Source organism: Zootermopsis nevadensis, unplaced genomic scaffold (assembly GCF_977971745.1).
Source record: "Zootermopsis nevadensis isolate Lab colony 2312 unplaced genomic scaffold, Znev_1.0 Znev_ptg000019l, whole genome shotgun sequence".
In the NCBI taxonomy this organism is placed as follows: Eukaryota; Metazoa; Arthropoda; class Insecta; order Blattodea; family Termopsidae; genus Zootermopsis; species Zootermopsis nevadensis.
In genome coordinates, this window is record NW_028259151.1 from 6,580,779 (window position 1) to 6,605,971 (window position 25,193).

Sequence of the window (25,193 nt, forward strand, 5' to 3'; positions counted from 1 at the left end):
TTCATACCGTTGCCAACATACTGTTATTACCAACCCACGTGAGAGATTTGTGTCAGCTTTCAGGTCGTGTGTAACTGCACCATTTGTCGAATGTAGGTGATGACCCGTGCTATTTGTTCAATTAATGACATTTAGACTTGCGTTTCGTAATGGTAGATATATTTAACAATTATATTTTTAACTTTTATCATGTTGCCAAATTAGAGCGTGAAAACTACATTTGTGACTTGAAGAATGTGAGGTTATTTCTCCGTCGACCTCGTTGTTTTACCACTTGTATATACATTACTGAGAAATTCGTTTAATGATCGATATAATATGATGAAGTGTTATTATGACGTGCTAGGAGTTCCAAGAGATGTAAGTGACGAAGAATTGAAAAAGTCGTACAGGAAACTAGCTTTGAAGTGGCACCCAGATAAAAATCCTGACAATGTATCAGAAGCCAGAGAGCAGTTTCAGCTTGTGCAACAAGCGTACGAGGTTTTAAGTGATCCTCATGAACGATCGTGGTATGATTCTCACAGAGAGTCCATTCTTAGAGGCGCTGGAAGTGATTATAAGGATGATAGCCTTGATGTATTTCATTACTTCACACCCTCATGCTTTAAAGGTTATGGTGATGATGATAAAGGTTTTTATGCAGTGTACAGAGAGGTGTTCAATAAACTGGCAGCAGAAGATTCAGAATATATGACAGGCGATGATAGTGATTTTGAAGCACCAAGCTTTGGTAACTCAAAAAGTTCCTATGAAGATGTAGTGCATCCATTCTATGCATACTGGCAGAGTTATTCTACAAAGAAATCATATGCTTGGTTAGATCCATATGATATCAGGGATGCTCCGAACAGGCGCGTTGTGCGTGTAGTGGAGAAAGAAAACAAGAAAATTCGTGATAAAGCCCGTAAACAGCGGAATGAGGAAGTTCGAAACCTGGTGGCATTTGTTCGTAAAAGGGATAAACGAGTCCAGTCACATGTGAAGTTGTTAGAAGAACGTACAGCAGAAAATGCAAAAAAAGTAGAAGAGAGAAGACAGAAGCATTTAAAGGAACGACAAGAAGCAATGAAAAATTATAAAGAATCAGAATGGACAAAATTTTCAAATGTTGAAAAAGAACTTGCAGCTATTGAAGCAAATCTTGCCGCAGAATTTGGGGATAGGGATGCATCTTCATATGGAGAGTCTGAAAGTGATAGGGAAGAAGAGTTGGAAGCAGCTGTTAACTCATTATATTGTGTTGCATGTAACAAAGTATTCAAAACTGAGAGAGCATTTTCAAATCATGAGAACTCTAGGAAACATAAAGAGAGTGTCGAAGTGTTGAAAGCATCGGTGTTGGATGAAGAAGAGGCATTGGCTGTGTCAGAAAATAAACAAAGTATTGAAGATTCTTATGGTTGTTTGGAAATTACGTCCTTAAATGAAATTCCATCTGATTTTGATATATGTTCAGAAATTGAATTAGAGGAATCTGAACCTCTAGAAGTACAATCAAAAAAGAAAATCAAGAAACAAAACAAAATCAGGGTAGCAAATATTTGTAATGTTACTGATGAAAGTACATCAGACATTGAATTCCATATGTCTTTAGGATGGTCTAAGAAGCAACGTAAAAAACACTGTCAGATGATGCAGGTGCAGCAGAGAATAGCTTCTGATATCAACACTGAAGAAAGTGGGGCTGAGAATAATATTGCTGACAGTATCACAACAGAGAATTTGAGTGAAGATTTTGATGTTTCTGCAGAGAAAGTGAAAGGAAGGAAAGCAAAAGTTACAAGAAAAGACATAAAAGTAGATGTATCAAAGGAGGGGAAAGTTAATAATAGGAAAGAAGATGCAGATGGAATGAAGGAAGAAGGAAAATCAGATGATGCAGATTATGTTAAAGTAAAGAATAAAAGGGCTAAGGGGGTGAAAAAGAAGGGCACAAAAGATGGAAATGATGTCACTGATAATATCAAAGATTTAAATCATTGCTGTGTTACTTGTCATTCTGAATTTCCATCTAAGAATAAACTATTTGATCATCTTAAGAAAACTGGCCATTCAGTGTTCATCCCTTTTTTGGCAGAGACATCAACTAAGGAGAGGCTGGATGACAGGGTAAAAGTGAAGACAAAAAGATCTAAATGAAGATACTGTTAGGACATCAAATTAAATTAAATTAAAATTAGTGCCACTTTTATTTTGTGTTATGCTTACATAAAGTCACTATCTTCATGGAGTAGTATGGGACAAATGATTCAGTTGCTGTTTAATATAAATTTAAATACTTATTCATAAGTTAAAAGAAATAGGACTGAATTTTTCAGGTGATTTCAGTGAAAGAAGTTGTAGTTATATCTCTAGCTTGCATTTTTGTTATTGTAAAATCAATAAGAAAATGTGAAGCAAACTTGAGGGCAGGAATGTGAAAGTCTTTTAGTTGAACCCATGGCAAATGGTAATGTAATCCTATGTTTTTTATCACATTATCACAGCCAGTATCTAATGTATATGATGGGCATTGGGATTGACCAGTTTATGATGAGATTGACAGACTTGATTGCTGAAGTCAGCAAGTTATCTGCTTCTCCCTGGAAAATTAACTATAAATCCCTTGCTTGCTCAGGCCAGTGCACACTCATTCTTGAAGCAGTGTGCCTGTATGTGATTTGCAAAGTTAGAGTGGGATGCACAATTAGCGCTCGAAGAATAATAAGGCAGTAAATTCTGACAACCTTTTTTGAGCAATTGACTGAAGACAAAAACCACATTGGAACTTCATGTGGGACAATGTTACAGCCTACACAGCTCATTAACCTGTGAGTGTTTTCCCTGAAATTTTTGGTGAATGAATGGTAAGTGATGGACTGTAGAATGTCTGCTGACCTAATTTAAATCTTTATGAATTTCATTTATGGGGCACACTAAAAGATAAATTGTCTGTGAATAATTCTAATTTACTACAAGAACAAAAAAATTTGGTATGAAATTTCTGTTATTCCAAGACAACTTTGCCATGTGTCTAGAAACATTTTTTCAAGATATGATGCCTGCACAGAAGCAGGTTTGCACTTTGAATTTTGTTAGGTCATACCATAGAGAGGAAAATGGCAGCAAATATTCAGCTTCACCTGAAGATGGCTGTCTTCCGGGTTGCAGCGTGTAGTCTGGTGGAAGTTTACCCTGAAGACAGCCATCTTCGGACTCACCGCTATGAAAACCTCAAATTATGCAATCAGCTTCTCCTGCTGTTCTGTGTGGAGAGCTTGCTATCACTGTACAGGACTTGGACTCAAGATAAACAGAGACCCTATTTTTCTGTCATGGTTTATATTAAGGTTGTTTGGGTCAGGTAACTATTTGTTATAATAGTCATACAGTCAGATCAGTTTTAGTGGTAACACTGACATGACATTTGTTGCAAGCTTGTTTCTGATTGCCTCACTTTCTCACAGTAAGTTTGTTTTATTACTGTAGCTGATTATTGTCATCTTTCCTGTCCAAAACGTACATACATACACAGAAATACTTTGTAATATGACCTTGTATATTCTTACTGGGCTACAATTTTGCAGATGAGTCTTGAATGCAAACATATTGCCCTGTGGATGAGTTTTTAAGACATATTAAAAACAAATTAAACTCTTTCATGTTCAAGTTATTTAAATGGTATTCAGTACATTATTTGACCCCACCAATCGAAATAGTGAACTCGACCAGCATTGTTTGTTTCTACAATTAGATTACAGGAACAAGCATCATAAACCCAAAGGTACTGTCCATGGTTTGATTCCTGGTGAGGTTTCCTGTACCACAAGTACTAATGATGTTAACTATTGGTGATAACTGCAAGAAAAGTGCCCTGGATTCGAGTTCTGGTAAATGTAATTTTTCTGTAGGGAATTACTTGCAGTATATGATTGTTTTACAAGACAAGTCAAATGCCAACACTAACAGCCTACAGTATAATCAGGCTACCTGTTTGAGTTTTTTTTCCCCAGTTGAATTGTTTCCTATTACATTTACAGATACGTATCGAATGATCAGTCCTACGATAACGTTTCCGGTAATAAATTTTAGTAAAAATGTAAGCATTGTCGAATTTCCCCACTAACACTGTAAACGCAGTCCTATGTTCGACTCTGAAGTTGTTTTATCAAACAGATGTTCCTTCGAGCACGATAGAATCAGTTTTTGGGCTCTAGACCTGTGTAAACAGAACGAAACGACGTCTCACGTGACACGTGAATTCAATCGCAGAAGAAAAATTGGATAGCTGAGCTTCGAAGGTGTCACATCGCCTGTGGAACTAAACTAGTATTGCTGGAGTGAGCTTAATTGATGTTTGGCCGCCAGTCCGCTCCAAACTGGACTCAGTTCTGGAATTTTTAAAAGGCGTTAGTGGCAGAGACTTCAGAATAAAGGGAAGCTATATGTTGATCGACGCCATTATGCAAGAGCCCTATACAAGTCGGCGATACCGTAACGCGGGAAGGGAAATGAGCTGTTAACACCTTTCGTCCCAACACCAGTGACAGTTGCAGCCCGTCATCGATCAGCAGCTAACAGTCCAACGCCAGGATGGACAAGAATGTGAATGGAATAATTCCTCTTTGTATACCATTGGACCCCGACTTACAGACTACCAATTTAGTCTACTGTTTCCAGAACTGCAGCTAAAGAACATGTTTAGCACGCCCCCTACTGCTGTACAGACTCCCTAAACAGGAATCCAAAAGGAACCTCCAACCTATGTTCGTGTCCGCGCCCCCAACATCGACGGGAGAAGATCCAGAGCGCTCGACCTGCATTATTATGGCTGAAAGACTTTGTGACTTCATCGAATTCACACAGTAGCACATTTCCCATTTCCTATATTTGTTTGATATACAGTATCTAATTGGCGTTGGAATGTGTTAATAAGAGGGACATAATGTCATGCAGTGCAACATGTATAGGTTTGCGAACCTGCTTCCGACTAAAGCAGTGTTCTGGTACAATCCGCGCTGTGTTTGCCGTTATAAGGTACGTGTATGTGACAGAATGTTAGTATTAATTTGTTGCCATACAGGAAGCAAATAAAGGTCAGTGTAGTACCGCCACTTGGAGTGATTTATTGTAGTAATGCTATGGAATCCTCACAGCCCACACAAGTACACACATTAGACAGCTAAGAAATAACAGAACTTGCAACATTTGTAATGAAGTACGATGTGGTATGTGTAAGTAGAGCATTTTTTGCAAAAATGGGGTATAGCTCTGACTGCAGTTGATCTCGTTGGCATCATCATTGTCTTTGTACTAGTATTATCAATTTCATTGTTTTCTGTATTTGTTAATTCTTTAAAGTTGTTAAGCCTACAGAATCTAGTCGAGGTTTTTACCAAATTCTCGTCGTTAATTCCGTTTTTGTTTACGTTCTTCCAATTACATTTATTCACACTGTGCGAAATTTATTTGGAAATATTTTCCTTAATTTTCAATCACTGTAACTGTGAGCTACCGTGTATGAATGGACCAAAGTCATGTGTTTTGTGAAGTACAAATATGATCAAAAGTCCAAGAGTTTGTGTGTGTGTGTGTGTAAACAAGATTTTTAATAATGGTATGTTACAATGAAACTAATGAGTCACGCTTTCTTAATTGCTGCTGAATATCTTGGTTATTAAAATGTAATGTTCTCTTTTCCTTTGAAAAGCAGATGCTCATAGTATTGCTCATATTCCTGACATTTTAGTATGTTTTTCATAAATGGTTGTAGAGAACCTCTTACAGAAATTAACATTCCACATGCCCATACTAATGCCCCTCACATGTTCCCCGAGTTCTGTCAAAGAATGTGCCAAATTGCTTTGTGCTGAGTTTTGAAATATATTACTTGCTTGTTTTCTTATTAATTAGCATTAATACTGTCATTGCACTCTCATACCCATGTTGCCTGATATACTATAGTTTAATAACAATCTTTGTACTTCGTTATTTTACCTTTAAAACATCCATACTTTCTGTCTTCAGCTATTTTCTTGTAGAGTATTACATTGCTATTTAGGGCACAAAAATCTGTGTTATTTAATTGGTATTAGTGAAGTTCAGACAAGTGTAGATCACCATTGTTTACTAGACATAAGTGTCCTGTCGGTTTTATCAAACTGAAGTTTGCAAACTGATTGGTTGTTGATAGTCTTCAGTATTTAGTACTGATATTTCACAATGGAGGAGGAAGTTTCCATATGTGAAAGCTTATTCCAAGTTCCTTTGAAACATTAGTCAGTAATCTGTCAAACTACATGGCTTATGAATCATGGAGGTTGACTGCAGCTGATTGCATAAAACTGAAATTTGTGATGTATAACAGAAAGATTCTGGTTCTTGACATGACCGTTCTTTTTCAGGCACAACCGTGCTTCTTTTGACCGTGCCATCATAATGAAGGTATACCGTAACAGTTCTTCACAAAGGTACTTCACCTAAACCTTTACTGCGTGTAAATTAGCTTTGTTAACTGGAAGAACAGTGAATGGCAAAACTTTTGTTTTGTCATGTGTAGAAAAATGAGTGGATCTGCAGTATTTAATGATGACTTTGAAAATGTCATCAGAATTGTCTCTCACCCACTAATTTTGAGAGAATCAAAAATTAAATATGCAATAACAATATCAAAGTAGAAATTTCATGTTGAACTTACCAAAAGTGTAGCTGCTGATGATTTAAGCTTGTGTTTTACTCTTGAATTGTGGATATTTATGAAATCATTACACATACTCATCAGTAACACTACTCAAGTATGTTGGGAGAAAGTTCAGTTGTGAATCTAGGAAATTAATTTTAATGACTGGTTTTAAAGGATACATCCTGTTATTTGGTTGGGATGGCATTCCATCTACACAACAATTCTGGGTTATAGTTTCATTGTTTATTAAGAATCCATTACATGTTTTGACCTTCATTGGTTGTCTTCAGGTTGTTTGCTTTAAGTGTTCAAAACTAATAGATATGACTGCTTATTTGTATATACCTTTTTCTGTTGTTGACTTCACCAGCCATAGCTGAATTGAACTTCAGTTTAGCTACAGCTTTCCGTTGGTAACTACACATACATAGTCCAATCTAATAAAATAGATAAACTGTTTAAGACATAGTCCATTACATGGCAAGTGACTTGTCATTTTCTGCCTTGGCGATTCTGAGCATATTTGTCATCACTGGTTCAAATGCTATCCAAGATTTTCTTTCAACTTGAAGTTTCATGCAATGATGTCTGTCTGTTATGATTTCTCTGATTTGCATGCCAATAAATATTGCTTCCTTGATTTTGTTCTTGCTGATCCTGGGAAATTTGTTTCATACACTGCCATTTTGGTCTACATTCTTAATGGAATTTTTCATTAAACCAAGTTTAATATGTAGTGGCAGCAAGGAAACCTTTTTGTGGTATATTCCGTCCCTTTAGGTTATTGCATTATTCTTCGTACACTGCTCTCACCAAAAGAACTGTTTGGTATATAACTATACATATCCTCAACAGCTGTTAAGGCATTCAGTTATCCTTGAAGGCCATGGTACTGGATTCCATCAGACATAGGACCAGTTTTTCATGCTAGTGCATTGTTAGTGATTTGTATTACAGTTTGTATGAGTACAAAAATATGCAGTTTCTAGACTAATCTTCATGTTGTGTTGAATAAAATTTGATTCCATTATAAATTTATTTCTTCTTATAGGTGGCAATTCTCATCACATAAACAAGTTAACTCTGCTGCTGAACGTAACAAAGAACCCATTTTTCAAGTCCTAAAAAAGGTCATATCACCTTACATTGAAGCCACTGGTAAAGAGGACTGTATTTATCACTGTCTTGAAATTTCATCTGGAAGCGGGCAGCATGTAGCATACTTTGCGCCACACTTTCCATCTGTTGTGTGGCAGCCATCTGACATAGATATGTCATCATTTGGTAGTATCTCTGCATACATAAAAGATGCACAGGTCTCAAATATTAAGCAGCCTATATTTATAGATGTGCGTGAAGAATACACCAAATGGGGAGGAGGCGGTGTAGTAGGTATGTTATCGAATTGAAAGCATGAACAGAGTATTGAAATTTATAAACATGCATGCAAATGAATGGTGCAGTGTGAAATTTAATTTACAAACTTCAAACAATATATTGTTGCATTCCTTGTTATCTGCTTCTTTTTTATCTTTTCCATTTAACTACTGTTTATTTTTCCTAATCTTCTCAAGGCGCGTAACATTGCTGGCTTCTCTAGGCTTATTTGCAACATGTATTTATTCCTTGCTTACTCACTCCCAGTGGGTTAGTCTTGTCTAGAGTTCCTTCATATCTTCACCTCATTTTATCATATTGTAATGTGAGGCGGTATTGCTACCCTGGATTGTCAACCCTGATTTATTCACGTCAAATTAAATCAGGTACAGAGGTCTGCACATACAGTCAACTCTCTACAACAACAACACACTTCGTGTCTCTGTTCCCTGTACACACACACACACACACACTCTGACTCTGTCCTCCGAGTCTATCTGGTCCTTCGACCTCGGCGCTCTTCACACTCTTCGCTTACACATCGGCCCGTAGCACCCCACTGGACACACTCTGGCTCCTCGGCCGCCACGGTCCACGTACCCGGTGTTCGCTCACGCAGCCGACCTGTCCTTTCTCAGCGCCACACCAGACCTCTCGTTGGCTCCACTCACTCAACTCCATCACACACTTCTCTTACGCCCGATTCACAGCTCTGTTCTTTCCACACTCTCTCTCAATACTCTCTCCAAAGCCAACCACCACCAACCAAAAAGCTAACTGAGGGCGGAGGCCTGCGCAAGCGCAAGCATCGTCCCTACCTAGGTGAAACCATTCCTGCACACAAGGCGCATTGCTGGAAATGGTAAACAGTCTTAATATAAGAAACGGAAATTTTGCTATCGCTAACAGGGTTACGTCGTGGCGGGAGCCTCGACCATTCAAACTGGGATCCGTTGCTGCTGATGGGAGGTCATCCCGTCAGGCAAGTTGTCCAAAGGAATTTGGTTGGTTGGATCTCCGGGGTTTGAACCCAGAGAGGGAGGGGCCGTTTCGGCTGAAGGCCTCTGCGGCATGGGGGGAAGATCACTTCAGCTGATGGCCTCCGTGATCGGGGTGGGGGTGGCGGGCCGTGCCCCTATTAAGTTATACCCTGGCATTCGCCTTACAACTGAGGAAAAGCACGGAAAACCTCAGTCAGGGTAGCCGAGTAGTCTAACCACTCGTTGTGCCGACTTGGCCGTCTTTTGGGGACGGCCTCGGCTGGCCTGCTGAACATCGGTCGCCCTCGGTTGCCCTTGGGCGACCTCTGGCAGCCCTCGTTCGACACGAGTCCCACTGGACACAACCAAAAAGCTAACTGAGGGCGGAGGCCTGCGCAAGCGCAAGCATCGTCCCTACCTCTCTCCAGGCTGTGCTGGTGGGGATCTCGTCCACTCCCAATCCTCCACTCCTCACTCAGTCTTCCTCGGCCAATCCTGTCTCTCTCTCTCCAAAGCCGCTTGTCAATCGGCTTTTATACAAATACATCTATAAAAATACAACAATGTCAATAAACAGACAATGCCAGACACAACAATGTCTATAAACGAGTACAACAATGCCAAACGCAACACGTCACAATATAATTTTAATAGGTTGGTTCTTCTTCTATGGCTCTCCAGTCCGTATTCGGTCCATGGCCTCCTCAGTTCTCCTCTTCCATTCGACCCTCTGTCCGAGGCTTTGATTGAGGTTTCTAAACATCTTCCTTTTTACGATGCAAGGTTGTTAGCCTTGCAACCAACCCCCAACCTGGAGTACCAGGGTACCTGTCTTAGTCTGACCTGGTTAGGTTATGTGAAATCAGTGACGTGCATGCGCAGAGAATATTTGCACATGCACAGAAGGGAGTGCGCAATGTTCAGCTGCTAATTGGAAAATTTGGTTGTTGTGTTGAATTGGAGTAGGTTGGTAGGTTTATGACATGCATGCGCAGATGCACTTTTGCACATGAGCAGAAGGAACTTCTCAAATTTCACCTGCTAAGGGGCATATTTAGCTCAGTTTGGGAATGTTGCTTTAGGTTGGGTTTATTTAGTAACATGCATGCACAATTTGTGATGGTCAGATTTAGTTGGATTTGGTTTCATTGAAAACCCTACAAAAAAAAATGTGAGAGACAGACAGACAGACATGGACGGGCCCAGAAGGTGCTCATCACTCACACCAGAGGATGAAGGACACCTAATAATGTTACAGTTTCTACATGTGTGCAAGCATTTGCATCAGTGGTAATAAATATCACTTCATAGTATCCTTATGTACGTTGCTTTTGGAACATTCCTTGTATAATAATTTAATACATTAGAAAAGATCGTTTTGTAGTTCACTTATCACAAAACTGAAAGTACAGGATTCTATTTTATTTCATATTTATATTAAATGATACATTTTCCTGTTAAGCTCTCAATATGAAGTGTTCACAGTTTATTGTACACACCATACAAACATGAGTATCATTCTTCAAAGCCTGAAGCATCACTTAGATGTTAAAGTGAACTTAACAAACTTCCTTGAATGTAATAGATTTTGTCTCTCTATAATTGTAGGAAAGCAGTCAGTGGATTTCATCTTAAGCATCAACCTTATTCACATTTCTTCATTCATATGCACTGAACGTCTGTTTCACAATGCTGGTGAAGTTCTAAAACGTGGTGGCCTACTTTTCACATATGGCCCATATGCATTCCATGGTAAGATTTCACCAGAGTCAAATGTCCGTTTTAATTCAATGTTGCAATCCCAAAATCCTGAATGGGGTTTACGGGATATAGATCAGTTGACAACGTTGGCAGCTTCTGCTGGTATGCATTTGCATGAAGTTGTTCCATTGCCAGCTAACAACCATTGCCTCATCTGGAAGAAAGAATAAAATTGTGCAAGGGAAAAAATATTAATTTGAGGGAACAAAATTTGCAGTACCATTGTATGTTTCATGTTTCTAACAAATAGATTTTCACTAAGTACCGATACATTATGCTTAACACTTCACTATTTTTATTTTATTTCTCCACTTAATATTGCACAGCTGTCTATCAGATGAAGGTTTTTCTTTTTAAATACTGTTATTTAAACAAGGAGATGCTCCGTCTCCATTGCTCTCTAACTTTGCACTAGAATATGCCATCAGGAAAGTCCAAGATAGACAGGAGGGTTTGCAATTGAATAGGACACATCAGCTATTGGCATATGCTGATTATGTTAAGTTATTGTGTGGCGATATAAATACAATGAAGAGGAACACAGAAGTTTTACTAGGAGATAGTAGACAGGTGGGGCTAGAAGTAAATTCAGAAAAAACTAAGTACATGTTAGTATCCCAACAGGCAGACAGAATTATCTTAGGGTGGCCAATAAATCCTTTGAAAGTGTGACAAATTTCAAATGTTTGGGAACAACAATATCAAATCAAAATGATACTCATGAGGAAGTTAGGAGACTAAATTCTGGAAATGCTCGCTACTTTTCAGTTCAAAATATTTTGTCTTCCTGTCTGAATTTTAAGAACTTATTGATTAAAATATACAAAACAATAATTCTGCCCATTGTTTTGTATGGGTGTGAACATATATTGCAGGTGTTTGAGAATAGGGTGTTGAGGAGGATATTTGGGCCTAGGAGAGAAGACGATGGGGTCTGGAGAAAACTACATAATGACAAACTTAAAAATTTATACTCCTTCCCAGGTATTGTCAGGGTGATTAAGTCAAGAAGAATGAGATGGGCGGGGCATGTAGCGCACATGGATGGGACAAGAGATGTGCACCGGGTATTGGTTGGGAAGCCTGAGGGGAAGAGACCTCTGGGGAGACCTAGGCGTAGATGGGAGGATAATGTCAGGCGGGATCTATGGGAGATAGGAGTTGAAGGAGACTGGATTTTGCTGGCCCAGGACAGGGACCAGTGGAGGGCTTCGGTTATTTTGATGATCAGCTCTGAATATTTTCAAACGTGGATCTTTGGTATAGATAGAAATATTATGAAATTTTTTTAACAAAATTAATTTCAAATTTCAGTTAATGTGAGATATGTGGTCATTTGTTAACAAACGTATTACACAGTGAAATGACATGAGGTTCATTAATTTATTTATTTATTTATTTGTCCAGTGATCTATATGCAGTTGATATTATATATACACTATGTTAAAATAAGTGCAGTAAATAAAAATTAGTAAAATAAATTAAGCTGAGCTGATTGAAAGAAAGCAAAATTGTAAAAAAATGGAATTAAAAATATCCCAAACATAATGTTCAGTAAAGTATATGTGTTGTATGAAATGTTTATAATAAAAAATATCAAACAAATATAAGTAAAATTACCATGTACTCCTCAATTAAATTACAATTATGAGAAACAGTTGTTTAGAAATTTTAATATGTTTTGTGAATTCTTATAATTTGAGTATTCTCTGCCCATATTTTTGAATACCTTAAGTTTCTTATGAAGTAAACATCCTGTTAATTTGGCTGTAACAGTAACTAATAACATACTCTGTTAGAGAATATTCAGAATGAAGCTAGATGCAAGTACAATCATACAAAAAGAAAAGACCTTAAGTTGCTTCATTGTCTGTACAATAAGCAAGATTAATACATACTGACTTCTTCTACCATTACTGGGACTGGATACTGGGATATTGGGGATGACCCGATCTTCAAGTGCCTGAGCACTGTGGGTCCCAACTTTTCGTTGGCTTGATCTATAGACATTTGGTAGGACTCCTTGGACGAGGGATCGGCTCGTCGCAAGGCCTCTACCTGTACACAGGACAGCACAACACAGAAAAATGCGGACAAACATCCGTGGCTTGAGTGGGATTTGAACCCACAGTCCCAGCGACCAAGCGGCACAAGGCTCAAGCCTCAGACCGCGCGGCCACTGCGGACCCCATTACTGGGACTGCCTTAATAAAATGACTTAATTTATTATGATAATAAGACCGAATGTTCTGGTCAAGGGGTTTGCATTCCTGCTTCAAATCTGGCCTAGAGATCAGGTATCATGACTTGAGATTTTGTATGGTTTTCTTTAATCTCTCCAGATAAATGCCAGGATAATATCTTACATTAGGCCTTGACTGCTTCCTTCCATATCCTTTCCAATTCATTAGTCACCCCATCATTTGATGCTATATATTATGAACATTTGGCAGCATCATTAAATAAACCATAAATAAATAAAAACCTGTGATAATAGGTAAAATATAAATGGTATGCATTCCAATAAAATTGCTTAGAAAATGAATGTAAGCATATAAAATGTATGCTCTTTGGTATATGAGATTATTTATACACTTACATTTGTCTGTGGAGTAATTCACAGCAGACATATTAGTGTCCGTCCTTGGTGAATCTGATATTGAACCTTGTCACTGGACGTGGCCACCTCTGCCTGAACTGACAACACTGCGCACACAAATGTGAGACCCACTCCCACAACTGCGCTGTAGAAAGCCCACCCTGCATAAACACATCAATGCTGAATCATATAATTATGTTATGTGGGATCATACACTATGGAAGCATTCAGTTGTCAAAAGTTTCTCTTGTGAAAGACAGTGACTTACCAAGATGGCACTCGGCTGGAAAGAAGGGTGCAGCATCATGTCCACACAGTTTCTGAACCCGGTGAGCACCCCAACCAGCTGGATACACCACCAGACCAAGTATGTAGAATATTCCTAACAGAAGAGTGATTTTTTTTAAAATGTGGCTTCTGGTACATCACTACATACTCATAGGCATTCGGACTATGCACCTGCTATGGTCTGTGCAGCTCCGGACATCGTGAAGATACTCTTCCTAAAAATGCTTTGCACACAGCAACTCAGGACTGAGGTTAGCACTGTTGCAGCCATGATGGATAACCCTATACACAACAGCACAAGAGCTGCCTTCCACCAGCCAGGGAACACTTCTGAGTCTGTGGCCAAACCATGAAGAGAAAATGGTCCACAGTGTTGGCGTCCATGTGACCTGGTGCAGCGGTTGTAAAGTCCAACTGATGGAGAATACATCATACTTGAGTTATCTGGAACATGTGAAAACTTCACATATTGGATATTTTCAAGTCACAAACCAAACCACGCAGACAAGAATATTCATATTCATTTTGCCTACTCTTCTTCTTTTTCCGGTTTAATAATATTTGTACATTTTCCGGTACCCTTTATGGGTCCCCAACTTTTCAGTTGGCTTGATCTATGGACATTTGGTAGGGCTCCTTGGACGAGGGATCGGCCCATCGCAAGGCCTTTGCCTGTACACAGGACAACACAACACAGAAAAACATCCATGGCTTGAGTGGGATTTGAACCCACAGTCTCTGCGACCAAGCGGCACAAGACCCACGCTTCAGACCACGCGGCCACTGCGGACCTCATTTTGCCTACTCTAAAGGCAAATAATTAGTCTGGTACACATAAGATCTTTATTGGACATGCATCATACCTAAGCAAGGTTGAGCTTGCCATGTACTGGAGCAACATACCAGTAAACCATTAACCCCAAAGTTAAAGTAGTATGGGGTTTCATATAGAATAAAGTTTAACCAAATATCAGCAATAGACATCTAATGGTATATTGTAAATTAAACTCCATGTTTTAGCACCTAAAAGTTTAATGATATTACCTGTTCGTTTTTATGTTATTTTCCAACATTATCAGTAGTGAACAATGACTGGATAGGATATAGAAAGAAGCAGCCATGGCCTATTTCAAGGCACTATCTCGGTATTTTCCTGGAGGGATTGAGTAAAACCATGATAACCCTCAGTACAGCCAGTCTCTGGGTCAAGATCTGAACCCATAATATGAAGAGTGCTAACCTTATTTCTTAGGGTAGCAAAGAAGGCAAGGACCAATTAGTAGTTTTCAGTTTTGTAAAGATACATTAATATCCCAAATTTTGGAATGATCAATTGCCCCTGAAAGCATTACAGCATACAATGTAATCAAAGACAGATGACAAGTTTTGAAGAAATCCTGAATTGATCTCCTGTACATTTATAGACAGCAGCTACTGTATGTACAAATATGAGTTCCTGGGATAATTACATAATAAAGTAACACCAACATTTAGTCATGTATGATTCCCATTGTAGTATTATGATTAATGTACCTGAAGGTTTAAGCCTAGGTGGTCCAATGAGCCACTTTGGAGTCAGTACAGCTGATAGAACTGCCATTGTTGCCACAACTGTGAGGAGTGTCCAAAGCAAGCTGCGTGCAGTCACTATCACGTAACACATCTGTCTTATTCCTGGAATGACAGGATGAAACCAGAGCAAAATGTGGGCGTACATCAGTCAGGGTGTGGTCATGCATAGGCATGTGAAAGAAGCATCCTGCAAGATCTGAAATTGATTTAACTGTTTGTACATACAATGTAAAGTGATTTTTACTTTACTGTATCTTAAATTACTGTCTGGAATAAAAAATTCTACTTGCTTTTTAATATAAATATTTATCAATGCCATGACATTACAGAACCACAATTACACTTTATTTTCACCTTCTGAGAAGTAATATGATACACAAACATTCAATTTCCATTCAGTACGTTTTGCAGTTATTAGGTGTTACTCATGTCCCAGCATGAGTGAAGAACACCTTATGGGTTCATCTAAGACGTTTTATGCAATTTCAGTTATTATAATTTTAATTACTTGGAAACTACCTCTCTAGATATGGACTCACCCAGTTCATGCAAGTCTTCATTTTTAAGCTGTAAATACTAATGCAGATGATTGCCAATTACTCAGAAGTTAAGAGGAGAACAGAATCAATTGCTGTCAACAGCAGCAGAACATAATAAATCTACTGTCAACAATAGCATTTTATGGAAGGCATTTAAAGAACTCACAGGCTTTAATCAACTTGCACTTCCATATTAATTGTTGTTGGGCTGAGATAAAATTACGTGAGAGGCAAAGTATAACAACAATTTAAGGTTGAAAGGCAATTTTGATACATAGAAATAGAGGTGTGAGGCATGGAAGGCCCCTACAGGCATGAAGCCCTGGACAATTTCCCACTTCTGTTTGTTTATGAAATATTGTAAATTCTTATGCCATGGCAGCAGTTGTTTGTCCTCTGAATTTCTAGAATGGAGTTGCAATTAACTCACACATACTGTACTCTTTCTCATACCTCGGAACACCTGGATAAGATTGTTCTTTGGTGCACAACTTGAAAACAGAGTCTACAGAAAAGGTTATGTGCTACCTCTGAAGTAACCCATTTTCAATTTAATGCACTGCACTGCTTTGTAGTCCAGTGTTTTCAGCATTGGTGCAGCTGCACCAAGAGGAATGTTGAGGTTATGCACAACAATTCTCAGTATGGGTTAGAAGGTTCTGTTGTCCTAAATTACTGACAGGAAATGTGTAATGTTCAGGGAAATAAGCAATTATCTTGTTAACTGGCTCCTTGTTTACAAAGCATCATGCAGTGCTGTGGATGTACTGTGTTAGTCCATTTGAGATGTGATCATTGCACCTCTAAGTTGAGTAGTACATAATTTGTTAAAATAATAAACAAAAAAAACCAGTATTTTAGAGTAATGTGTTTGTGAGATAATAGGATCATTTTGTTAGAAGTCTACAAATAAGTGTATTGCAATCTGGAAATGTATTTCCTTAAGATCCACTTTAATGACAACACGAAAGGGCATCTTGATGAGGAATGACTTCTTGTGGTAGCGTATTTCCTTCTCTCTCTGCTCCGTCCTATAACCAGACGAACCTCGAATGATTATGCGCCACGCACACCACCAGCTGCTACTGTGGTGGTAAGTTCCCATTCTTCTTCCAGCCAGCCAACCTCGCAGGGGAGATCACAGACAAGTGCCATAAAACATTCAATTTCACAATAGGAGGGAGGGAGGGGTTAGCCTCAGCAGACGTTTCACGGACGGGTAACCGCTTGTTGGAATGGAGTTTACGAAGTGTGTATTTTGTTTGTTTAAATTGAGAAGTAGGATGATTTAGTTATGCCAACCATCAGTGTACCGCAATACCTTGCTTTTTGAGGCAGGGGCTTAATGCAAGCCAAATGCTCTGAACGGTGGGTTTCTCACTTTGTCCTGAGTTCGTGTCGAAGTGACGTATAGCCATGTATTTTAAGCAGAAACGTCAAGGGACATTTTATTATACGTGTAAGTCAGTCTTTCTAAGTAATTATGCCTGACATACTGCAGCATGCTATTTTAGTTCATATCACTACGACCTTAATCTGCTGTATTCATTCTAATATTCGGGGTTTTTTTTCTACAGTCTTTCGTGAGGCCAACTTTCAACAGGCTTGGCTCTCAGAGGGCTGTTACGACACGGATTATTATTCCTATACAAAATGTGTTGCGCGTACTACATTTACAGCACAATGTAACGTTTCGCGAGTCAAGAGCTTATTTTTTCCTCAGAATGTGAGAATTCGGTGCATGAATAGATTACGAAAGATCAGATACATCAATGATGACCAGAGGGAATAATTTGAAAATATATGTCGTTCCCACAAATTGAATTGAACTCAAAGTAACTAAGTTAGTTCAGTTTTGTTTTCATGTGTCGTATCTCCAGAAAGTGACGCGGTAGTGCCCTTATGACCTTCACTGGCTCCTGCGAGTGATTCAGTGATCGCGATAAGGCTACACTGTGGTGGGCGAGTGGCATACAGTACTAGCATCTTCGAGTGTTTTCTGGTAATTTTGGAGCAAATATTTATATCTCTTCAGATCCTTTGCCCCGCTCCTGTTCGGAAGAAATACTACGTAATTGTAGCCACCAGCAACGTACACAAGCATGTGGATGTTGACCGACAAGGCACTTCACGATTCCCTCTACCCGTTAAAAGTGAAATCTGAACCAGATTTTCTTATTACGGAAATAAAATAAATTCTTCGTTCAAGAGACTGGTCTGGAATATTATTATATTCAATATATTCACATTTATGTCTTCATTAACACTACCCATTTCTTTTAAGGGATGCATCCTGTTGTGTGCTGATAGTTAGGTTGAAAGTTCGTTTACACAATAACTATTTATTATAGTTTCATTGCTTTTATTAAAATCCACTATTAAAATTAAATTATTTGGTTATTCCGTCAAATCACAATGTATTTAAAATAAGATAATTAAAATAATTAAAATATCATTCTGTGTTCCATATCGAATAATCGATGTAAAATTATATTAAATTTAAAACTCAATTACAATTTTTTTACAATTTTTTCGTGGTGTAGTTTTTTTGGAGGTCGTGTCCAGATATTATCATATAATGGATCAACTTTATTGTTTGAAGTGATGCTTTTGATGTTTACATCGGTCTGTGAAGTAAATAGTAGACAACACAGTTGTGTCTGGAGGTGATCCAGAAGTATTACCGTATCCGATCAGGTTTATTAACAAACATGTTGTAACTGTTCCAATTGTAAATCGATTATTCGATATGGAACACAGAATGATATTTTAATTATCTTATTTTAAATACATTGTGATTTGACGGAATAACCAAATAATTTAATTTTAATTTAATAAATCACAATATGACGCAACTACACTATTTTAAGATCCACTATGTAAATATAAACCTTGTTACAGAGATGGGGACATGCATTACGGTCGTGATATCAGGGCCTGTCTTGACAACACATTTCCCCACCGAGGATCTGTTGAGTACCCTTCACGATCGCCAGATTTAACCCAATTTGACTTTTTCTTGAAGGACGCGGTGTGCAGCACAAAGCCAATGAAACACTACCAGAGCTCTGGAAGAATCTGAACGGTCTTGCGCATGCGCTCGCCGCTGTAAACTGTGCCACAGAGCTAACGGTGGTCATTTCGAACATCTACACCAGATTCGTTAATTCACTAAGTACCAATGCTCTCGTGTGTAGTGACTTTGTTTTCTTAAATTGTCTTGATTCCATTCACTGCATTTGTGTAAATTTCTTTTTTGGGACTGTTTACAGTACGTGCAGCCAATCAACACGCGTCGTTCGGTAAGTAATCTTTGTTTTGCACAGGGTTCGTGTAAAAAAATCAGGCAGGTTAGTGGCTAATGGAAGGAAAGCTTTGTGAAATCGCCAACTGATATAAAGCTATTCAAAAACAAAGCTCAAGAAATATTATTCCCTACAACTCCAGTAATTATACGTCTGAGAATTTGGATGAATGCCATTGTCTGGTACCCAGAAAACGTCGATGTCTTTTGTTTTGTGCTAATTGAACTTGACAGGAACATTTCTTCCTCTATTACAAGATATATTTAAGGATCCAAATGAACTGTAGCTGCTAAAAGTCGCCGTGGCCTTCATTGATGCAAATTTCAGTTTTCTGTCGTAGTCTATAAAAGAAGTAAACGCCATTCGAGATAACTGAACAAAATCAACGGCTCGAAAGGAACATGGTCGTCCATATGTTTGAATAGGTCATTATCCTCACGGTAGGGGCACAACAGTGCAGCTCGCCGAAGACATACGACTTGCCACGAGGCTCGTAATTGTCAGTGATATCTTATGGAGTAACTCCTCTGAAGTATTCCATGAGATCGGGCCGTGGTCGAGGTCCCCACGCCGGCACAGACCGGAAGAATTTGGGGCCTATTCTCTTTTATCCCCCGGATGGCAGACTGACGCATATGGTTTCGGAGGGGGGGGGGGGCTTTCCAAACTAGTTAACGCGACCAACACACAAGAAGAAGAACCGATAGCAGAAATTCACCCGTTAATATAAGAACGCCGACCTCACGCTACGTAACATTCAAATAAACCCATTTTATTATAGCGGGGAAGTAAAGAATGCCTCGAGATTGATAAACAGTCATAGCTACTATTAAAAGCTAACCTCCTTGGGGTCTTTACTCTGTCCGCGTCGAGAGAGATACATCGCTCAACTGTGGTGTCCAGCTTACTGTGGCACACATCCTGATGGACTGCCCATGTTATTCTGAAGCCCGCGATATCTCTCATCTCCACGGCACACTGACGTGCTTCGTGATGATCAGTTTAGCGTCTGCAATATTTTGGATTTTACAACTTCGGTAAGGATTTCCACGTCACGGTTTCACGTTCGATTAAAATTTATATTTCATGGCTTCTCTGAAGTGGCATAGACACTATCGGCAATAGAGTTCTCTCCGTTTAACAGTGTATACACCGCTAGACCACCTCATCTTATTATTATTTAGTGTTCTGTCTGATGACAGGTCCATATGAACAGGATCCTTCCATCCTTTTCTCGGACTGGGACCCGTTCATATACGTTCTTGGCAGATGATCCATAAGTGGTTTGCCATTGCCTTCTTCTATGTGTGAATGGAGTAATTGTTGGGATGCCACGGAGGAAAACTCCGTGTTGCCTAGACCACGGCCTTGCAAGGATAAAATTAAACCTTCGTTTTAATGGGACCCCGTTACATTTTAAGAACATTGCTCTTTGAATCCTAACCCCACATGCAGGCCTTCGCATAAACTTGCCTGCGGGCTTATTAATTTTCATGTTCTTAAGCGTATGTATATTGCCACGCCCTTCTACAACCGGGCAATTTTAAGTTTCATCGAATACGGCTAAGTTTCGCTAACAAAGTCGTTTTATTCTGTCGCCTACAGTTAAGGCCACTCTACTGTTGCTGTTATTCCCTAGTGGCCATTTACCTTCGATCGTAGTTTGGTGTAAACGTTCGTGCGCATGCGCTATCGGGTTAATCCGCCTCTAAATGAATATTGCGAAGCTAGGAGGCATATTTTGGCAATTTTCAGTAGCGAAAATAGAAACGATACGTTAATGCACCTCTTAAAAAATTGTCAAACAGATCAGAGTTTCAGACCATGTTTTGGACAGTCTGTGTTGAATGAAAACATAACGCCAGTTCATTGTCATTTGTTTGAGATCACTCCCGTTTCTCGCCTTTCTTCTGAAATATAAAAAAAATAATAAAAAGGATACAGAAAAAGCTTCAATTTAGAGGAACCGCCTCCACATGTTCCGATAAACAAGGAAGTGTTGTGTTGTTTTCCGTTCGTCATGTCTGATATAGTAACAACGTCAAGAAACGTTTCTGTGTTTTATAATCGTCACTGATTACGCAGAACTGTTTCGGCGACACAAATCTACATACAGGGGTGAACAAATACACGTTACCAATTTAAATCAACTTTTGACACGGGGGAAAAAAACCCACGTACCCATGTGTTAATGAAGAAAGATTATTTTATCGTAGCTGCACTATGATCCGTGGTCCATCGTTTAAGAATAATTCTTTTTGTAGTCTTGAAATTAGTGTCTAAACAAGGAGAATAAAATACAGTTTGCCCTTACGCATGCCAGCCATCTTTATAGTCGCCAAATAATTCCGTGCTGACACGCAGACACACCCATTAAGTTATGAAACAGTTCTGATGCACTTTAGAAGGAAAAAAAGTTCACAAACAGAAGCAAGTCACTCTCAGAAATGCTTTTTATATCACCGCTAATTAATAATATCGACCGCGGAGAGAGAGAGAGAGAGGGGGGCTATCACATTATGTTTGCCGATCTGAATATGCAGACGGCGTGTAGCGTCGGTTCTCAGTGAGTACCAGACATGATGGAAGTCCTCACGTACGGTACTGTCAGTGTCCCAAAAAAGATGTATACACATTGTAATAAGGTGACCGCAGTTGCTCACCGCGATCAACTGCGCCACGAAGCTACCGGTGGTCATTTCGAAGAACTACAATAGATTAGTCACTTAACCAAGTTCCAGTGTTGACGTATGTAATGGTTTAGTTTTATTTTAATCTCTTTATTTCGTTCATTGAATGTGTACATACATATTTTTGGGACAACTGTATGAAGGTAGCGAAACTTAAGACTGTGACGTGTTGCCAATATTTAAGGTTTATACACGTTATGATAAAGAGAGACAGCTGGGTAACATAAAACTTTTTCAAAAAGGGGTAATTTACTGAATTGGTCAAAAGTGAATTAGCCGCTTTGACCTCGCCCACGTTAGGGTCCAATAGCCAACTTTTGTTTGTAGCTTCATGTTCCAGTCGCTTTACCTCCAGGAACAGAGACCAGCGGCTGAGAAATTCCCACACAGCCTCTGCCTGGAATCGAAAACCAGTCATCCCGTATTATAAATTACAAAAATATTACGCCATTAACAGGCTGTTAAAATGAGGTTACATTAAATATTTTGGACAAAATGCAGGAGTCAGTTTGCTTTAACACGATGACTGTCGAAGAAAATTTAAGATGGCGTAGACCTGTGTGCTGTACCCGTACGACGTTTCTTAGTCACCATTCCCATCCCAAAGACAATTATGTCTTATTACTGCAAAGTTTGGTGTAACATAATTTCCATGCCTCATTTCTCAGCAGGTTTACGTACAAAATCATTAAAACCTAATCCAATTTTCATATCGATAATATTGATCAAAATTTAACTCGCCAGTTAACCGGTTCGAATCTCGGCCGGATTACATGATATCGTGACCGACGTCTTTCGTAGGTTTCCTCAGTCTCTCCATGTTGATGATGTGACAGTGTCCTCAAATAGGCCAATAAGATGATCTTCATTCAAGAACAGCTTCTCATTTGTAAGACTTGAGGTTCTCACAGCGATGAGTATGAAGATATCCGTCTTCTGGGTTGTTGCGTCATGACGGAGGCAGTATGACCTCTGAAACGTTGGTTAACATCGACCAGACTACACAGCGCAACAACCCAGAAGACGGAAATCTTCATAATCATCGCCCTGATGATGGAGGCAGTATGACCTGAAACGTTGGTTAACATCGACCAGACTACACAGCGGAACAACCCTGAAGACAGAAATCTTCAGCTTCTCATTTCATTCGATGCAGCTGAAGAAATGTCACACAACATAAGAATCAGCTGAGATGTTAATCGTATTAACACGACAAGTGACGGTCTGCCATAACAATCTGAAGAGGATGCAATTTGGTCCATGGCACACATGTGCTTGGAATATCCCAAGTTTCTTTCTAGAGGCTGAAGTAAATAAAAACAGCGTCCACTTCCGGTATCGGCGAATTAACGAGGGCCAGGAGTGCTCGATTTTAATGACCCTTGTTTTCATCTGCTACGGTCATTGGCCGACATACATATTGCTTAAACAGGCAGCATCAACTATTCATCATGTTTAAATGGTCACTGGTGACAACTGCAGAAAAAGAAAGTGGGCTAAAAATTTATAAAAAAAAATTGAAAAAACCTGCAGGTCTGCTACGGCACAAGCAACCATGTTGTTGGTCAGGGAAATGATTTTGAGTTTGTAATTATTTCGTCACAATGATTATTTACTGTCTTGTGGAATGAGAAATGATAGGATGAGTGTGGCTGGTGTGTGGAGAGGGCTGTGGGAGGATGATGGAATTGAATATTATCTCTGCTGCCGAGACCTGAACTGGATACATCCAGAATGTGAAGCTGAACTACTGCTGATCATTGCACCTCGACGGGCTCAGTCCTGTTTATCTCACTTGCCTCACGGTTCACTAGCCGAATCTATTCGCTAATGACATCGCGATGTCAACAACCATGACCTGATCTGTGGCAAAATCCATATTCAATAGCTGGTCATGTGTCCGAGGTTCGAAACCAAATCCCTCCAGAATGCAAGACCTAAAAGTTACGCTTGTAGGCCTCCTGCTGCCTTCAACAAGTTTCAAAATTGTGGTTTAAAAACTGAGATTTTTATCCAGAATTTTCTAGTGGACTAATCTGGCTCAGGTTTGGGACCAGTGGTTGGATATTGTGAACATTGAAATGAAGATTCTGTTTCCTCAAAAACAATAATTAAAAAAAAAAGCGGTCCGGTGATATCAAAACGCCTTCATGCATGCTGTGATAGCTTATCGCCTTTTTATTCTGTCCTTCCCGACTCACCACTTACATTCTTTCTAAAATTTGCACCCCACTTTGATTCAGTTGTGACTTGATTGACGTATTTTTGTGACGCCTTCCCTCTGGGAATGTTTGGTAGGGAACCAGAATGGTGATTTTGACGGCACTTTCAGGGTAATGTCATGACTACGGGCAGGCCTGCTTGTAACAGTGTATGATCGGTTCCTCGTATTCCTTCCCATTTTCACACGTTGTTTTCTGATCCCCGCAATCAATAATCGTTAGTACAACGTCGTAAAATAGTAGAAGAATCAACTTAACATTTACCATTCGATATTACGGTATATTATCTGAGTATATAATACAGTGTCGGGTCCTCTTGTTGATGAATCAACTGCTCGACGCGTATGGTGTTAAAGCTATAAAACGAACATGAAATGTTGCAGCGAGTACTCCATCTGAGACCCACCCAATGCATGCATCAACAGAATACGTATCCAAACTCAATCTACTTACTTAAGTGAATATACGATGAAGAGACGCGACTGGAGCGCAGCTGTCACAGGATCGAAACTAACACAACGTAGAAGGCTACAGTTTCAAAACGGACTGGCCGAGGGACACGCGACGTGTCTTCCAACGCACAGCATGTCTGCACTACGCTCGCCCTCCACTGCCCTGGTCTGTGACTGCAGGCAGCCAACTGTTTCATGTTACATCCATCCTCCTCCTTTCTGCCAAACTTCCGATCGTCCATCTCTTTCTCATCCTCTGGAGCGTTCTTTTCAATGCCTCCCTCTTACTCACTCCTCCCTTCGTGGTCATGACTGTCAAGTAACACAAAAGGGCCACGCCCCTACAGAAAACAATATCTATTAAAATTTCATTAAATTTCTCCAGTGTTATCAAGTTTAGTACGCGTGGGAGAGGTGGCAAGTGTGTAACATTTTAGTCCGAAGACTTTAAGGGGAAAGATAGGAGTAAATATAAGGATAATATTTTAAGGAAGTTGATGTGTAACAAGGTGGACTGGATACTTCTGGCTCAAGGGGCTAGTGGCGGAATGTTGTGAACATTGTAAGAAACTTTCGGGCTTTGTAAGTAGCGGGGCGACCTCTGTCCCATGTCACGTTAATTTTGAAGTGTCGGGTTAGAAGAAATATTATAACATATCTTTGTCAGTGCTATAACTTTCCTCCGACGTGTATTCTAATCTACAAGCAAAGGTGCGTACAGAAACTGGGATCTGCCGTGCCAGA

The 25,193-nt window shown here is 39.4% G+C and overlaps 3 protein-coding genes across 10 annotated transcripts; 2 read left to right on the top strand and 1 right to left on the bottom strand.

The window, feature by feature from the left end:
* Positions 1–21: 21 nt before the first annotated feature.
* Positions 22–3,641, top strand: LOC110837971 (dnaJ homolog subfamily C member 21). The gene has a single exon (XM_022080695.2). It carries the CDS (start codon positions 319–321, stop codon positions 2,140–2,142), a length of 1,824 nt encoding a protein of 607 aa, XP_021936387.2. The 5' UTR covers positions 22–318; the 3' UTR covers positions 2,143–3,641.
* A 218-nt stretch (positions 3,642–3,859) lies between these two features.
* Positions 3,860–11,186, top strand: LOC110837976 (methyltransferase-like 26). 4 transcript variants are annotated; one of them, XM_022080705.2, is made up of 4 exons: positions 3,860–5,019; positions 6,387–6,452; positions 7,716–8,056; positions 10,630–11,186. In XM_022080705.2, exons 1-4 carry the CDS (start codon positions 4,928–4,930, stop codon positions 10,950–10,952), a joined length of 822 nt encoding a protein of 273 aa, XP_021936397.2. In that variant the 5' UTR covers positions 3,860–4,927; the 3' UTR covers positions 10,953–11,186. The 4 variants fall into 4 exon arrangements, with proteins under 4 accessions (XP_021936397.2, XP_021936400.2, XP_021936398.2 ...); XM_022080708.2 differs by having other exon boundaries at positions 4,988–5,078; XM_022080706.2 differs by lacking the exon at positions 3,860–5,019 and adding an exon at positions 5,087–5,216.
* LOC110837977 (LHFPL tetraspan subfamily member 2 protein) lies at positions 10,423–24,627 on the bottom strand. Of its 5 annotated transcripts, none has more exons than XM_022080709.2 (6): positions 24,451–24,627; positions 15,203–15,437; positions 13,841–14,113; positions 13,650–13,763; positions 13,382–13,542; positions 10,423–10,936 (listed from the first exon to the last, which is right to left on the bottom strand). In XM_022080709.2, the coding sequence occupies exons 2-5, from the start codon at positions 15,384–15,386 to the stop codon at positions 13,400–13,402; spliced, it is 714 nt and encodes a 237-aa protein (XP_021936401.1). In that variant the 5' UTR covers positions 15,387–15,437; positions 24,451–24,627; the 3' UTR covers positions 10,423–10,936; positions 13,382–13,399. The 5 variants fall into 5 exon arrangements, with proteins under 5 accessions (XP_021936401.1, XP_021936404.1, XP_087207499.1 ...); XM_022080712.2 differs by having other exon boundaries at positions 15,203–15,343; positions 24,451–24,626; XM_087351373.1 differs by lacking the exon at positions 24,451–24,627 and adding an exon at positions 16,828–18,122 and having other exon boundaries at positions 13,841–14,083; positions 15,203–15,343.
* Between the last annotated feature and the right edge of the window lie 566 nt (positions 24,628–25,193).

What these genes read in the sequence shown, in the direction of transcription:
- LOC110837971 (XM_022080695.2), top strand. Translation starts at nt 319, where the DNA reads ATGATGAAGTGTTATTATGACGTGCTAGGAGTTCCAAGAGATGTAAGT.
- LOC110837976 (XM_022080705.2), top strand. Translation starts at nt 4,928, where the DNA reads ATGTCATGCAGTGCAACATGTATAGGTTTGCGAACCTGCTTCCGACTA. An exon ending in GCTGTGTTTGCCGTTATAAG is followed by an intron (nt 5,020 to 6,386) that starts GTACGTGTATGT and finishes GTTCTTTTTCAG; the next exon opens with GCACAACCGTGCTTCTTTTG. An exon ending in GGGAGGAGGCGGTGTAGTAG is followed by an intron (nt 8,057 to 10,629) that starts GTATGTTATCGA and finishes CTATAATTGTAG; the next exon opens with GAAAGCAGTCAGTGGATTTC.
- LOC110837977 (XM_022080713.2), bottom strand. Translation starts at nt 16,885, where the DNA reads ATGGGAACTTACCACCACAGTAGCAGCTGGTGGTGTGCGTGGCGCATA. An exon ending in ACCTAGGCTTAAACCTTCAG is followed by an intron (nt 14,114 to 15,202) that starts GTACATTAATCA and finishes CACATGTTCCAG; the next exon opens with ATAACTCAAGTATGATGTAT. An exon ending in TCCAGCCGAGTGCCATCTTG is followed by an intron (nt 13,543 to 13,649) that starts GTAAGTCACTGT and finishes GTGTTTATGCAG; the next exon opens with GGTGGGCTTTCTACAGCGCA.